A 16,507-nucleotide genomic window follows, 5' to 3' on the forward strand; every position below is an offset into this window, starting at 1 on the left:
TAAAAATGAAATATATGATAAATAATTTAAAAAATTCATTTGATAAAAAAAATATGATTTGAAAATTTCCTAGAAATTGTAGGACAATTTTGTTGATTATATCTAAACTTTTCAAAATTCTGAAGAATCTTTTAAACTTGTTTTCAAAATCTTTTAAAAAATCTACACTTGTTACAAATATTTGAAGTCTATAAAAAATTAAAATTATTTCTTTATCTTTTTACAAATTCTAAGCCTAGTAAATATATATTAAATTGATTAAAGTTTTTCCTTAAATTTTACAAAAATCCTACAAAATGAAAAAATTGCCTTGTAATCTTCTAAGATTCGTTATTGATATTTTTGGAAATCTTTTCAAATTTGTAATTACTTTATAAATTTTTTCAAAAATTTACATATCTTTCACAGTGATTCAAATTTTCCCTTAGAATTTTTTCTGAATTCCGCAAAATAAAAAATATATATAAACATATAATAATTGATTTAAAAAACTAATTTTTCAAAATAAAAAAAATTATTTGAAAATTTCCTAGGAGTTTTAAGAAAATTTTCTTTATTATTTTTAAACCTTTCAAAATTCTGTAGAATTTTCTCATTTTTTTTTGCGAAATCTTCAAAAAAATCCCTTGAATTCGTTGAAATTTCTCAAAAATATCTTGAAATCAGTTGAAAGATTAATAAAAAATGGAAAGACGCGTACCTTGGTCCAGCAGGAACTACAGAGAGATAATTTTCCTGCACGAATAACGAAGCTATGCTGTAATCATGGAAAAATAAATCGCTTTTGTCGTGTATGCTCATTTTCTTATGCTCCTCGGCAGAGAAAACTTTCCGAGCAACATCCCAAGGCCCCAATTTTAAGTCCTTATTTACGAGTCTATTGCCCTCGGTCTCCTTTTTACATTCGATGTTTGCCCCGAGCAAAGCCAAATGATTTATAACTTGACGAATATCCTGATTCGTTGATTCTATCAATCGAATCAAGTCCTCTGGTTTTATTGTGATCTTTTCTTTGTAACACAGAGACATCATTGCACCCTAAAAGAACAAAATTTACAATCTTAGAACATTCAGAACGTCTGCAAAATTTCTGTTTCAAAATATCCTGAAATTTCCTTGACCAAGGGTTTTTTTTTAAATCCTGGAAAAAAATTCACTGACAATGCCTCGGAAAATCGACTCGGAATATTTAAAGATTTTCACGAGTTTATTTTAAATAATATTTTTTCAGAGTTTCTATGGACTCAATTAATATATTTAATATAGAAAGCTTAGATAAATTATATTACAAGATATTTTTAAAATATTAGCATCGTTTATTAATTTAATCATTTTCTGAGTTTGCCTCTAAATTCCAACAAATTGGTCATTTTGAATTTGGCATTTTCTATAAGATAGATGAATTCTTAACCAAATAGTTGAATTGCAATCAAAAAGACTAATTTACTACCAAGAAAACGATTTTTCAACAAAATACGTGAATTCTCACCTTAACAGTTACATATTCGACTAAAAAAGATCAATTTTTAACGGAACAGATTTTGAACAAAAAATATCAGTTTTCAGACAAAAGCGGAATAGGTACAATTTCAGTTAAAAAATTTATTTTTCAATATATATAAAAGATAAATCTTCAATCGAAAAATGTAAGAGTTAAATTTTCAATGAAGAAAAAATATATAATTTTTAACGAGACTGATCAATTTTCAATAGTGAATTTTCAAACAAGAAAAAGTAAATAGAAAAGATAAATTTTCAATTTAAAAAACTGATCTTTCACAAAATACAAACAATTTTTAAACATAATTAATGACATTTCAACAAAAATGAATCTAATAATGTATTTAATTGGAATGCTTGACTTTTCAACCAAAAAGATAAATTTTTAAACAAGAAGATTATTTTTCAAATTAAAAAATTGATTTTCTACCAAAAAGACGATTTTTAAAGAAAATACATCAATTTTCAACAAAATAGTTAAATTTTCAACCTAAAAGGACATGTTTTCAACCAAATAGTTGAATTTCTAATTAAAAAATATCAAATCTCAAACAAAAACAGAATAGTTAAAAAACTATAATTTTCAAGAAAACTGATAAATTTTTAGCTAAAATTATAAATATTAGACTGGAAAACTTGAATTTTCAACCAAAAAAGTAAAGTTTTTAACCAAATACTTGAATTTTCAAGTAAAAAAGAAAAATCTGTAACCCAAAAATGAAAAAGTTAAATTTTAAATTAAAAAAAATCTAATTTTTAACGAGACTGATAAATTTTCAACTGCAATGACGAACCTTCAACTGGAATGGATGAATTTTTAATCAAGGAGGTTGATACCAAAAAAGACGACTTTTCAGCAAAATATATTAATTTTCAATTAGAACAGATAAATTCTCCACCAAAAATTCAATAGTGAATTTTCAACCAAAAAGATGAATTTTAAAACAAGAAAAAAAGAATTTTTGAACCAAATAGTTGAATTTGCAACTAAAAAATATCAATTTTCAATAAAAGAGTTTAATTTTTAACAAAAAAAAGTTTTCAACCCAAAATAGAAAAGCTAAATTATCAGTTTAAAAAATTTATTTTTCACAACAAAAAAACAATTTTCAAACAAAAAGATAAATTTTTAAACAAGAAGATTATTTTTCAAACAAAACGATTGATTTTCTACCAAAAAGAAGATTTTTCAAGAAAATATATAAATTTTCAACGAAATAGTTCAATTTTCAACTTAAAACGAAACGTTTTCAACCAAATTGTTGAATTTCTAATTAAAAAATATAAAATTACAACAAGAAAAAAAATAATAGTTAAGAAATTAATTTTCAACAAAGCTGATAAATTTTTAGCTAAAATTATAAATATTAGATTGGAATACTTGAATTTTAAAATAAAAAGGTGAATTTCCAACGAAAAAGATAAATTATCACCTAAAAAAGTACAGTTTTCAACCAAATAGTTGAAGTTTCAACTAAAAAATATCTATTTTCAACCAAACAGTTTAATTTTGAAGAAAAACAACAGCAACAAATTTTCAAGCCAAAATGGAAAAGCTAAATTTTCAGTTAAAAAATGTATTTTTTACAACAACAAAAAAACAAACAATTTTCAACCAAAGTGATGAAATTTCGACTAAAATTATGAATATTTAATTGGAATTCTTGAACTTTCAATCAAAAAGATAAATTTTTAAACAAGAAGATAATTTTTCAAATAAAAAAATTGATCCATGTTCTACCCAAAAATAAAAATTTTCAAAAAATTATATGAATATTTCATGATTTAATTAAATTTTTAACGAGATTGATAAATTTTCAACTGAAATGATGAACCTTAAAATAGAATAGTTGAATTTCAAATCAAGAAGCTTGATTTCTACCAGAACCGGCGAATTTGAAATTAGAGCAGATAAATTGTCAAACGAAAATTGAATAGTGAATTTTGAAACAAAAAGATGAATTTTTAAACAAAAAGATTCATTTTTTAACAAAAAAAGACAATTTTTCAACAAATTATTTGAATTGTCAATTATATAGTTAAATTTCTAATTCAAAGAGTAAATTTTTCAACGAAATATTTGAACTTTCATCTTAAAAAGATCAATTTTCAGCCAAACAGTTTAATTTTGAAAAAAAAGTTTTTAACCCAAAATGTAAAAGTTAAATTTTCAGTTAAAAAAATTGGTTTTCAACAAAAAATAAACCATTTTTTAATCAATGTGATAAGTTTTCAACTAAAATTATGAATATTTAGCTGGAATGCTTGAATTTTCCACCAAAAAGATGAGTTTTTAAACAAGAAGATTATTTTTCAAATCAAATGATTAATTTTCTATAAAAAAGATTTTTCAAGAAAATACGTCGAGTTTCAACGAATTAGTTAAATTTTCAACTGAAAAGGACACGTTTTCAACCAAATAGTTGAATTTGTAACTGAAAAGGGTCAAATTTCAACAAAAACGTTGAATTATTAATAAAAAAGGATCTATTTTCAACTGAAAATGGAATAAAGTTAAGTTTTTAGTTAAAAAGATTTATTTTCCACACAAAAAAAAACTATTTTTACCAAAGAGATGAATTTTTATCAGAAGAGTTTAATTTTCAACCAAGCATTTTTATTTTCAATTAAAAAGATTCATTTTCTACACACAAAAAAAAAAGATTTTTCCAAAAATTAAATGAAATTTCAGCAAATAGATAATTTTCAACTAAAAAAGACAAGTTAGAACTAAAAAAGATAAATTTTTTACTAAAATGATGAATTTTTAAATAGAGTAGTACAATTTTCAAGCAATAAGATTAATTTCTACAAAAAAAGGACGATTTTTCAACAAATTATATGAATTTTTCATCTAAAAACGAAACATTTTCAACCAAAAATTGAATAGTTAAATTTTCAGTTTAAAAAAATAATATTTAAGTAAAGAGATGCATTTTTAACTTAAATGGTGGAATATTGAATTGGAATAAGTTAAACATTCAGCTAAAAATAATAATTTCAACCAAAAAAAAAACAAGTAATTTTCAAAAAAATAGTTACATTTTCATGCAAAATTATGAATTTTAAACTAAAATTATAATTCTTTAACTATCATAGATGAATTCTAAACTGAAAAGAAAAATTTTTAACATAAGACTTTAACTCTTAACAAAATAGATTTATTTTCAACCAAAAATATGATTTTTCAACTAAAATTATGAATATTTAACTGGAATACTCGAATTTTCAACCAAAAAGATGAATCTTCAGACACGAAGATTAATTTTCAAACAAAAAGATTGATTTTCTACCAAAAATACAATTTTTCAACGAGATTACATGGATTTCCAATGATATTGTTGAATTTTGACTTTAAAATATAAGTTTTTAATCCAATAGTTAAATTCAGCTTTAAACCAAGTATTTTTTTTTAATCAAAAATATGAACTTTCAGATAAATCTATAAATATTTAAATTGAGTACTTAAATTTTCAACTAAGAAAAATTTTTAAACGCGAATTTTTAAACTAAAAAAGATCAATTTTCAGCCAAAAATGGAATAGTTAAATTGTCAGTCAAAAATATTATTTTTCAATCAAACTGATCAATTTTCAACTAAAATTATGAGTCTTCAACGGAAATATACGAAATTTAAATAAAAAAGATGAATTTTTAACCAAAAAGATAATTTTTGAATTAAAAAGATTAATTTCTACTAAAAAATAAGTATTTTCCACAAAATACATTTTTTTTAGTTAAACAGATAGACTGTCAAACTTAAATTGAATAGATACATTTTTAGTTTAAATAATTAATGTTCAACCAAAGAAATACATTTTTAGCTAAAATGATGGAATATTCAAGTGGAATAATTAGATTTTCGACTGAAAAAAAATGAATTTTAAAGCAGAAAAAAAGAATTTTCAACAAAATAGTTTCCAAAAAAATTAATTTTCAACAGAAAAAAAATCAACAAAATAGTTAAATTTTCAATACAAAAAATGAATAATATTTTCCATTAAAAGAAAAAGCAAATTTGAGAACAGAATAATTCATTTTTAAACTAAAGATGAATAAATCTTCAAACAAAAAAATAAATTTTTAAAAAAAGACTTTAACAATAAACTAGGTTATTAATTTTTTTCTTTCTAAAAATATCATACCTGAATAAAATATGTTGTTGATAATCCACCAAAAAAGATGACTTTTTAACATAAGTTGAATTTTTTTCTACTAAAAAAGATTATTTCAGTCAAGAGAGAGAAAAAATTGCAAAAAAAATGTTTGAATTTTTAATCATAAAGATGAATTTTCAACAAAAAGATTAATTTTCTACAAAAAATATAATGAATTTTCATCAAAAGGCATGCATTTTGAACCAGATACTAGAATTTTCAACTAAAAACGATCAATTTTGAACCAAAAATATAATAGTTAAATTGTCAGTTAAAAAAATTTTTTTAAAAAGAACGAATTTTTTCAAAATAGTTAAATACAGTAATATAAAGGTACTTTTATGAATAAAAAATCATTGTTAATAAAATTCCGGAACTCAAACGCTTAGGAATCAATAAAAAAATTGATGATTGTTCAAAATTATATCATTTTAAGCAATTTTAATGTGGAAACATTAAAAATTGAAATTTTTATTTCAAGTCATTTTAAATTTTTAATTGTCAAATTGTTATTTATACATCGAAATTCAACATCTTCACATAAAAATTGAAAATTCAATTTAAAATGCAAATGATTGAAACATATTAAAAATCCTTTGGAACCTTTTAAAATACCTTATAATATCTTACTTTAAAAATAGTAATATTTTTAAAAATACTGAAATATTTATAAAGAATACAAGAATATTAATTATGAATAAAAATTAATAATAATCCATATTACCGGGTTTTTTTCCTCTCAAAATTCATAACTTTCCTTCACCAAAAAAAAATCCCTAATCTTTCCCTGACTTTTCCATTATTTCCAGGTATTTCTTGACTTTTGATTATTTCTATGATTTAATTTAATATGAAAATAAATAAATAAAATATATTCACCTTAATTTGTTCTATTCTAGGCTTTGGGAATTTAAGATCGAAAGTATAATTGGACAAAGTTCTCATCTTAGGATTATTTCGATCATTGCAGACGCAAATAATCGGTATGTCTGTGGTTTTTATTAAACCAATCAATTCTTGCAGACCTCCACGATCTTCATTTCCGGCCATTCCATCCACTTCATCCATCATCAAAACGTGTTTCTTAGCAGGTTTTTCTGATTTCTCACCCTCATCTGCAGACACCAAATAAATAAATTTAAAAAAAAATAATTAAAATTATAAATTATATTAATTTTTGCACGAAAATAGGGAGATAAATTCTTGGAGAGAAAATTATTGTAGGTACCATATTAAATTCAATATGAAACGCTTTAAATTCTTATTATTTTCAGTCGAAATATATTTAATATCCAAACAGAAAAGTTCAGTTTCAACCAACGACGATGAATTTTAAGCCAAAAAGAGAAATGAAAAAGTTTTTTTTTCAATAAAATAGTTGATTTTTAAGCAAATGGTTGAATTTTCAACGAAATGATCAAATATAGTTGAATTCTCAACCAAACAGTTTATTTTTAAAATAAAAAATTAAGTTTTCTACCAATTTGTAGAAATCCTAAGCCAAAAGGACGAATTTTCTATCGAACAGTTGAATTTTCTACCTAAAAATATGACTTTTTATTAAAAATATTAATTTTCAATTAAATAGTTGAATTTTCTACCCTAATAGTTCTATTGCCTTTTTAAATATCCAAAGTTAACAATACTAATTCTCTACAAAACCGCTTCAACAAAATATTTAATTTTTTAATCAAAAGAAATTAATTTTTATTGAAATAATTGGTATTAAAAAAAAAGATTTTAATTTTAATTGAAAAACGGTTCAATAGAATAAAAAACGACAAATTTTCGACAAACTACAAGAATTTTCAAACAAATAAAAGGAATCTTCATAAAAATTTCGAAATTGTTCAATGTTCAACGACAAGTAATAGTTGTATTGTTAAATTTTTAAAGTCATCAAGATTAATTTTCTACAAAACCGCTTCAAAAAAAGATTTAAATCTTAAATCAAAAGAAATAAATTTTTATTGAAATAGTTGGCGTTAAAAAAAAATTTAAATTTAAATTTAAAAAACAGTACAATTGAATAAAATACGACAAATTTTCGACAAAATACAAGAATTTTCAAACAAATAAAAGGAATCTTCATCAAAATGGCGAAATCGTTAAACCTTCAATGATGAAAAAAAGAATATTTCACAAAATAGTTGAATCCTTAACCAAAACAGTTTATTATTTTAATTAAAAATTAAATTTTCTACCAATTTGTAGAAATCCCAAGTAAAAAAAGAAACGAATTATGTATAAAACAGTTGAATTTTTTACAAAAAATATGACTTTTATCAAAAAAAATTAATTTTCAATAAAATAGTTGAATTTTCTACCGTAATAGTTGTATTGTTAAATTTTAAAAGTCATCAAGACTAATTTTCTATAAAACCGCTTCAAAAAAATATTAATATCTTCAATCAAAAGAAATTAAATTTTATTGAAATAGTTGGCATTAAAAAAAAAGATTTTAATTTTAATTAAAAAACAGTACAATTGAATAAAATACGACAAAATACACGAATTTTCAAACAAATACACGGAATCTTCATCAAAATGGTGAAATGGTTAAATCTTCAACAATAGAAAAAAGAGAATTTTCCACAAAATAGTTGAATCCTCAACTAAAACAGTTTATTTTTCAAATAAAAAATTGAATTTTCTACCAATTTGTAGAAATCATGAGCCAAAAAAGACGAATTTTCTATAAAACAGTTGAATTTTCTACCTAAAAATAGGAGTTTTAATCAAAAATATTAATTTTCAATAAAATAGTTGAATTTTCTACCGCAATAGTTCAATTACCTTGTTAAATGTCAACAAATATTTAAATCTTCAATCAAAAGAAATGAATTTTTATTGAAATAGATGGCATTAAAAACAAGAATTTAATTTTAATTAAAAAATAGTTAAATTGAATAAAAAACGACAAATTTTCAACAAAATACATGAGTTTTCAGCCAAATTCAAATTAATATTTAGACAAAAAGTTGAATTTTTAAACAAAAAGTTGACCTTTTAATCAAATAGTTGAAATTTTTACCGAACAGTTGAAAAATTAAGTCAAAAAATAGAATTTTCTACAAGACAGTTTAATTTACTACCCATAAATATGATTTTTTATCAAAAAAGTTGAGTGAGAACCAAATAGTTCAATTTTCTACTCGGAAATATGATTTTTCATTAAAAAAATCATTTTTAATTAAATAGTTCAATTTTTAAGTCAACAAGATTAAATTTATACGAAACATTTGAATCTTCTACATAAAATATGAATTTCAAACAAAAAAGATTAATTGAAAAGATGAAAATTCAACTGTTTTATACAATTTGTTTTTAATTATTTTTATTTCAGGACTAAAAATTTCTTCTGATGAAAATTCAATTAATTTGTAGACAATCATCCTTTTGCCTTAAAAATTCATGTTTCTTGTTTGTAAATTTAACTATCTTGTAGATTTTTTTAAAAATGAATTTAAAAAGTGAAAAAGCAACTGTTCCATTTTTTATTGAAAATTCGTCTGTTTTATTTGAAAATTTATTTGTTTTGGAGACAAAAACGATTTTTTGGGTAGAAAACTGATTTCTTTAGTGGGAATTTGAGCTATTTTGTTGGAAATTCGTTTGTTCTTGGTTTAAAGTGAAAATTCATATATTCCTTTTTTTTGGAAATAGATTTTTTTGTTCAAAATTAACTACTTGGTTGAAAGCTGAACTAATTTCTTACAAATTTATCATTTTAGTTAAAAACTAATCTCTTTGGTTGAAGATGTAACTATTTTTTAAAATTTATATATATTTTTAAATTCAACTGTTTTTTTATTTACAATAAAAATATTTTTTGGTTGAAATGTCAAATATTAAATTTCTCGTTGAAAAATCATCATTTTCATTAAAAAATTTTCTTTTTTTGTTGCAAAAAACTGACTTTTTAACTGACAATTTAAATAGTCCAGTTGAATATTCCATTATTTTAGTTGACAATTTCGTTGGTAAAAAATGAGTTTTTAACTAAAAATTTAAATATTAAATTTTGGGTTATTTGGTAAATTAGTATTTTTGGTAAATTGATCTTTATTAATTAAAAATGTATGTATTTTGTTGAGATTTTGTCATTTTTAGTATTTTTGTTGAATTCAACTGTCAAGTTGAATATTCCATTATTTTAGTTGAAGATTAATTACTTTAGTTCAAAATCATCATTTAACTGAACTGAATTAAAATTAAAATTTTAATGAATTCAAAGAGTGAAAATGTAACAATTTTGTTAAAAAATCATCTTTTTGTTGAATTCGACTGTTTTTTATTACAAATAAAAATATTTTTTGGTTGAAATATCAAATATTGAATTTCTCGTTGAAAATTCATAATTTTAAATGAAAACTCTTTTTTTGTTGTAAAAGATAGATTTTTTAACTAAATATTTAACTAGACCAGTTGAATATTCCATTATTTTAATTAAAAATTAATTTTTTGGGTTGAAAATGAGTCTTTAACTAACAATTTCAATATTAAATTTTTGGTTAATTAATTGATCTTTTTTGAAAATTCATCATTTTAATTGAAAAATATATTTTTTTTTGTAAAAAATTTATTTTTGAATTAAAAATTTAACTAGTCGAGTTGAACATTCCATTATTTTAGTTCAAAATTAATTTCGTTGGTTAAAAATCATTTTTTAACTGAAAAATTAAATATTGTAGATTTTTTTAAATTAAAAATGAATTTGAAAAGTGAAAATGTAACTATTTTGTTAAAAATTTATCTTTTTGTTAAATTCAACTGTTTTTTATTTAAAATAAAAATATTTTTAGTCGAAATATCAAATATTAAATTTTTCGTTGAAAATTCATCATTTTAATTGAAAAATGTTTTTTTTTTGCTGTAAAAAATTGATTTTTGAATTGAAAATTTAACTAGTCCAGTTGATCGTTTCATTACTTTAGTCGAAGATTGATTTCTTTGGTTTAAAATGATTTTTTAACTGAAAATTTAAAGATTGAATTTGTGATTATTTGGTAAATTGGTATTTTTGGTAATTTGATCTTTATTGGTAGAAAATTTTTATATTTTGTTGAAATTTTGTCTCTTTTCGTAGAAAATTTAACCATTTTGTAGTTTTTTTTATTAAAAATGAATTTAAAAAGTGAAAATGTAACAATTTTGTCAAAAAACCATATTTTTGTTGAATTCGACTTATTTTATTGCAAAAAATTGATTTTTTAAACTGAATATTCAATTAGTCCAGTTGAATATTCTATTATTTTAGTTTAAAATTAATTTCGTTTGTTAACAATCATGTTTTAACTTAAAAATTACATTTTTGGTTTAAAATTGATCTTATTGGTTGAAAATTTATATATTTTGTTGATATTTGTTTGTTTTTGTTTGTAGAAAATTTAACTATCTTGTGAATTTTTTAAAGTTAAAAATGAATTTAAAAAGTGAAAATGTAGTTATTTTGTTAAAAATTCATCTTTTTTTTTAAATTCAACTGTCTTTTATTTTAAATAAAAATATTTATCAGTGGATATATCAACTGTTAAAGTTTTCGTTGAAAATTCATCACTTTAATTCAAAAATCTTCTTTTTTTTGTTGTAAAAAATTGATTTTTTAACTGAGAATTTAACTAATCCAGTTGAATATTCCATTACTTTAGTAAAAGAGAGTTTCTTTGGTTGAAAATCATTTTTTCAACTGAAAATCTAAATATTAATTTTTTTATTGACAATTTTTGGTTGTAAATATTTCGTTGAAATCTTTATTGGTTGAAAGTTTTTGTATTTTGTTGAAATTTCGTCTTTTTTGGTAGGAAGTTTAATTATCTTGTAGATTAAAATTTTTTTTAATGAATTTAAAAAGTGAAAATTTCACTATTTTGTTAAAAAATCATCTTTTTTGTTGAATTCAATTAGTTTTTATTTAAAATAACTTTTTTTTGGTTTATATATGAACTATTATATTTTTAGTTGCAAATTCATCATTTTAATTCAAAAATCTTTTTTTTTGTTGTAAAAATTGATTTTTTAACTGAATATTCAACTAGTCCAGTTGAATATTCTATTATTTTAATTGAAAATTAATTTCGTTTGTTAACAATCATGTTTTAACTGAAAAATTACATTTTTGTTTTAAAATTGATCTCATTGGTTGAAAATTTATATATTTTGTTGATATTTTTTTTTTTAGAAAATTTAACTACCTTGTGGATTTTTAAAAATTAAAAATGAATTTAAAACGTAAAAATGTAGCTATTTTGTTAAAAATTCATCTTTTTTTTTAAATTCAACTGTCTTTTATTTAAAATAAAAATATTTATCGGTGGATATATCAACTATTAAAGTTTTTGTTGGAAATTCATCATTTTAATTCAAAACTCTTCTTTTTTGTTGTAAAAAATTGATTTTTGAACTGAGAATTTAACTAATCCAGTTGAATATTCCATTATTTTAGTATAAAATGAGTATCTTTGGTTGAAAATCATTTTTTTAACTGAAAATCTAAATATTAAATTTTTGGTTGACAATCTTTGGTTGCAAATCTTTCGTTGAAATCTTTATTGGTTGAAACTATCTTGTAGATTTAACAAAATTCAAAGTGAATTTAAAAAGTGAAAATATGACTATTTTGTTAAAAAATAATCTTTTTGTTGAATTCAACTGTTCTTTACTTGAAATAAAAATATTTTTTTGATTGATATATCAACTATTAAACTGAAAAGTGAAATATGTTTTCGTTAAAATTTCAACTATTAAATATTTCGTTGAAAATTTATCATTTTAATTGAAACCTCTTCTTTCTTTTTTGTAAAAAATTGATTTTTTAACTGAAAATTTAACTAATTCAATTGAATATTCCATTATTTCAGTTGAAAATGAGTTTCTTTGGTTGAAAATAATTTTTTACTTGAAAATTCAAATATTATATTTCAAAATGCTCATAAATACTCACTAAATTCTCAAAAGAAATAAAGAACACTTGTAACTCACTCGTAAAATAACCCTTTACTGTTGTATTCGACAGCAATCCCGCAACTTCATCCTTCAAAAGCCTCTTGCTCCTCGTATCCGAAGCATTGAATTCCAGCAAATCAAACCCGAGTTCCTTAGCCACCACATAAACCGACGTCGTTTTCCCAATTCCCGGAGGACCCGAAAGTAAAACAGCTTTGAAAAAAGCCCCATCATCATCCTTCTTCCAGGGAGTTGGCTTCGAGTGTTTCATATTTCGACCCCGATTCTTGTGCCAATTACTTAGCCAATTATAAAGTTTCTTCGCATTACTTTTCTCCCCCTGCTGACCAATCAACTGTTTCATTGTTTGCGGCCTGTATTTTTCCACCAGAGCATCCGTTCGTATTTCCGGGAGAGAGGCCGAAAATCCATTCGGAATCGAAGCACTTTCTTCAGATTTCGATTCCTCTTCCTTCAACGAACTTCCTTCGTCCTTTTCCTTTTCAGATTTCTCCGCCGATTTCTTCAAATCCTCTTCCAAAACTGCATTCTTTTCTGGAGACCGGTGAACTTTCTTAGGAGAAATTGGATGAATCGGTTCCGGATCGGGCGATTTTGGTCTCACGGTTACTTTATGTTTCGTCTGAGATTGTTTGACACTACTACTTTTTCCCGCGGATCTTGTGCGAATCATATTTAATAAATCGTCTTCAGAAATTGTCGGAATTTTCATGCTTTCCGCCTTGGCGACTTTGGCGGGTCCGGGCTGATCGCCAAGAATCACGTAATCCGTTTTTCTTGAAATTGAATGGAGCATTCGTCCGCCATATTTCTTGATCAATTCTTCAGCCTCGTCCCTTTCTAGAGAATCCAGGACGCCGGTTACTAAGAAACTGAGACCGGCTAGACAAAAGTCAGCGCCCACGGGAATTTCTTTCGAACCCGGATTCCTGGCTCCACCTCTCTGTAAAAATTGTTGATAGAGAGCGGCACTCTGCTTCTTTTTTTCGATGATTTCTTCGAACATGTCGGCTGATTCGTTGAGTTTTGCCTTCTTGCTGCCTTTCTCATTAACGTCGATCTCTAACTTGCTGTGCTTATTATTTGATTTTCGTTTCACACCTGAGGTTTTTGGACCGAGGGAATTTTCCTCTTTCAGTTTTGACTTCTCTGGCGATGAATCTGTGGATTTTTTCGGCTCTTTTTTCACTTCTTGCTTTTCTATTTTCTCAGAAACTGTGGATACTGTGGGAGTTTCTTTTTCCTTTTCTTCAACTTTAGAATCTGTGGATTATTAATTGATTTAAGTAAAATTTTGAAAAGAGGAGGGTTTGAAGGAATTTTGTGAAATAAAAATTTAGACCATTAGTTTCTTCGGGTTTTTCTGGGTCTCCATTGCTGGATTTTGTTTCGGCAAGTTTCTTTGCTTCGGCAGCAGCTAAACTTTTCACGATTTCCTCTTCGTCTAATTCTACGAGACTGGAATCGAGATCATCATCGTGAAAACCAATTTCCTGGAAGAATTGTAAATTAACTAGATGATATAGAATATAAAAAACTGTGAGAAGGTTGCTACGAAATCACAATTTATTAATTCCATGATTTTTCCTGACTAGATTTTATTATTACGTGATTTTTATACATTTTTATTGCAGGTAAAGAAACAATATTAGATCTACTAAATCCATAATGTTGATGCAAAATAAATGTTACTAAATTTATTTTCTAAAGATGAATTTTCAACGAATTTTCATTTTAAAAAACTAACTTTTTATTAAAGAAAAGGAAGTTTCAATTAAATAGTTCAACTTTTCATCAAGCAGTTGAACTTTAAATAAAAAATACGAATTTTCTACAAAACAGTTGAGTTTTAAACCTGAAAATATGAATTTTAACAAAAAAGTTAATTCCCAACAAAATTGTTGAATTTAAAATTTAGAAACAAAAAACTAAATTTTCAAATAAAGAAATTAATTTTTGACTAAAATGATGCAGCTTCAGTGAAAACAAAAATTAACTTTAAACTAAATAGTTAAACTTCCAAAAGAAAAGATGAATTATCAATTTAAATCAAAATATGTTCAAACAAAGAAAAGGAATTTTCAAGAAAATCGTTCAACTTGCAGTCTGTTTAATGTTTATGTTTAAAAATATTTAATTTTGTTAGATCAGGAATAGACAGAGAAGAATCATTAGATTCCTTTAAATAATAAGGAAACTGAAAATATCTTTGAAATAGGCGATGTCGATAAATTGAATAATTTTCAATCGCAGAAAATCTCATAAAGACGAAACATCACAACTTTAAACACAGTCAAACAGTTAAATTTTAAATAAAAAACACGAATTTTCTACCAAACAGTTGAGCTTTCTACCTGCAAATATGAATTTTCACAAAAGGGTAATTCCCAACAAAATTTTTGAATTAAAATATTTTTTAAATTTACAAGAAAGCTACATTTCAACAGAAAAAAAATTTTTTCAACAAAATGAGTAAATTTTCAACCAAAGAAATTAATTTTCGTCAAAGCAGTTGAGTTTTCAACCTCAAAATATCAATTTTGGGAAAAAAGTTAATTTGCAACGAAATTGTTGAATTAAATTTTGTTTAAACTACAAAAAAGTTAAATTTTCAAAAAAAAAACAAACAAAAAAAATAATTTTCAACGAAATAACTAAATTTTCCACCAAAGACATTAATTATTGACTAAAATGTTGAATCTTCAACTAAAAAAAAGAAGTTGTTAACAAATAGGTAATCTCGCAGCCAAAAGATAAATATTCAATTCAAATTTAAAAAAATTGTACTAGTGAAACAGAATTTTTAACAAAATAGTTCAACTTTCAAACAGTTTATTTTTCAATCAAGAATACAATCAAACGAATTTTCAGCAAAATAATTAAAACTTCATCAACCAAAGAAATTAATTTTGGACTAAAATGATGAATCTTAATCTAAAAAAAAAAAAAAACAATTTTTAATCAAATATTTAAACCCACAGCAAAAAAAATGAATTTTAAATTTAAAACAAAAAGATTCAAACACAAATAGAATAGTTCATTTTTAAGTTAAAAAATTTAATGTTCGCCCAGAAAGACCAAATTTTCAATTAAATAGTTGAATTTTCAACCAAAAAATATTTTTTAGCGAATAAACATAAAAAATTATGTATTTGTATGCCAAAAATACAAATTTTCTTCAAAACAGTTGAATTCTAAATACAGAAAATATGAATTTTCAAGAAAAAAGAATGATTTTTTAACAGAACTGCCAAAGAAAAATATAATAATTAGATTTGCAATTAAAAACATAAAAACGAATTTCCAACAAAATAATTATATTTGCAACCAAAGAAATAAATTTTTAACCAACCAGTTGAATTTTTGAGTCAGGCACGAATTTAGTAGAATACAGTTGAATTTGAACGAAATAATTTATTTTCAGCCAAGAAAGATGAATTTGTGTCAAAAAAATATGAATCTTTTAACAAAATAATTGAATTTGCAAGCCAAAATGATTAGCTTTCTATAAAATACATTAATTTTAAACTAAGAAAGATAAATTTTTAACTGGAAATGAAAAAGTTTAATTTTCGGTTAGGAAAATAAATTTTCGAAAGAAAAGGAAGTTCCAACAAAAATATTTAAATTCTTAAGCAAAGAAATACATTTTTAACCAAAATGACGAAGTTTTGTTTAAAAAAGATAAATTTTCGACTCAAAATAGAATACATTTTTAGTTTAAAAAAAGTTTAACCAAATAAGATGAATTTTTAACAAAACAGTTAAAATTTCGACTAAAAATATGAATTTTCTATGATAACAGATGAATGTTTTACCCTAAACGACGAATTTTTTGACAACAAAGACGAATTGTTGAAAATGTTCAATTTTAAACCAAAGAT

The 16,507-nt window shown here is 23.3% G+C and overlaps 1 protein-coding gene across 1 annotated transcript in view; it reads right to left on the minus strand.

The window, feature by feature from the left end:
- The window catches only part of LOC117178123 (replication factor C subunit 1), a 46,434-nt gene that overhangs the window by 22,747 nt on the left and 7,180 nt on the right, over positions 1-16,507 (minus strand). The window contains exons 4-7 of the mRNA XM_033369378.1: positions 13,966-14,116; positions 12,639-13,886; positions 6,537-6,772; positions 701-1,038 (exon numbers count right to left, since the gene is read on the minus strand). Coding sequence (XP_033225269.1) covers positions 701-1,038; positions 6,537-6,772; positions 12,639-13,886; positions 13,966-14,116 — 1,973 coding nt within the window. The remainder of the gene's footprint in view (positions 1-700; positions 1,039-6,536; positions 6,773-12,638; positions 13,887-13,965; positions 14,117-16,507) is intronic.

This window comes from Belonocnema kinseyi, chromosome 8 (assembly GCF_010883055.1).
Source record: "Belonocnema kinseyi isolate 2016_QV_RU_SX_M_011 chromosome 8, B_treatae_v1, whole genome shotgun sequence".
NCBI classification, from domain to species: domain Eukaryota; kingdom Metazoa; phylum Arthropoda; class Insecta; order Hymenoptera; family Cynipidae; genus Belonocnema; species Belonocnema kinseyi.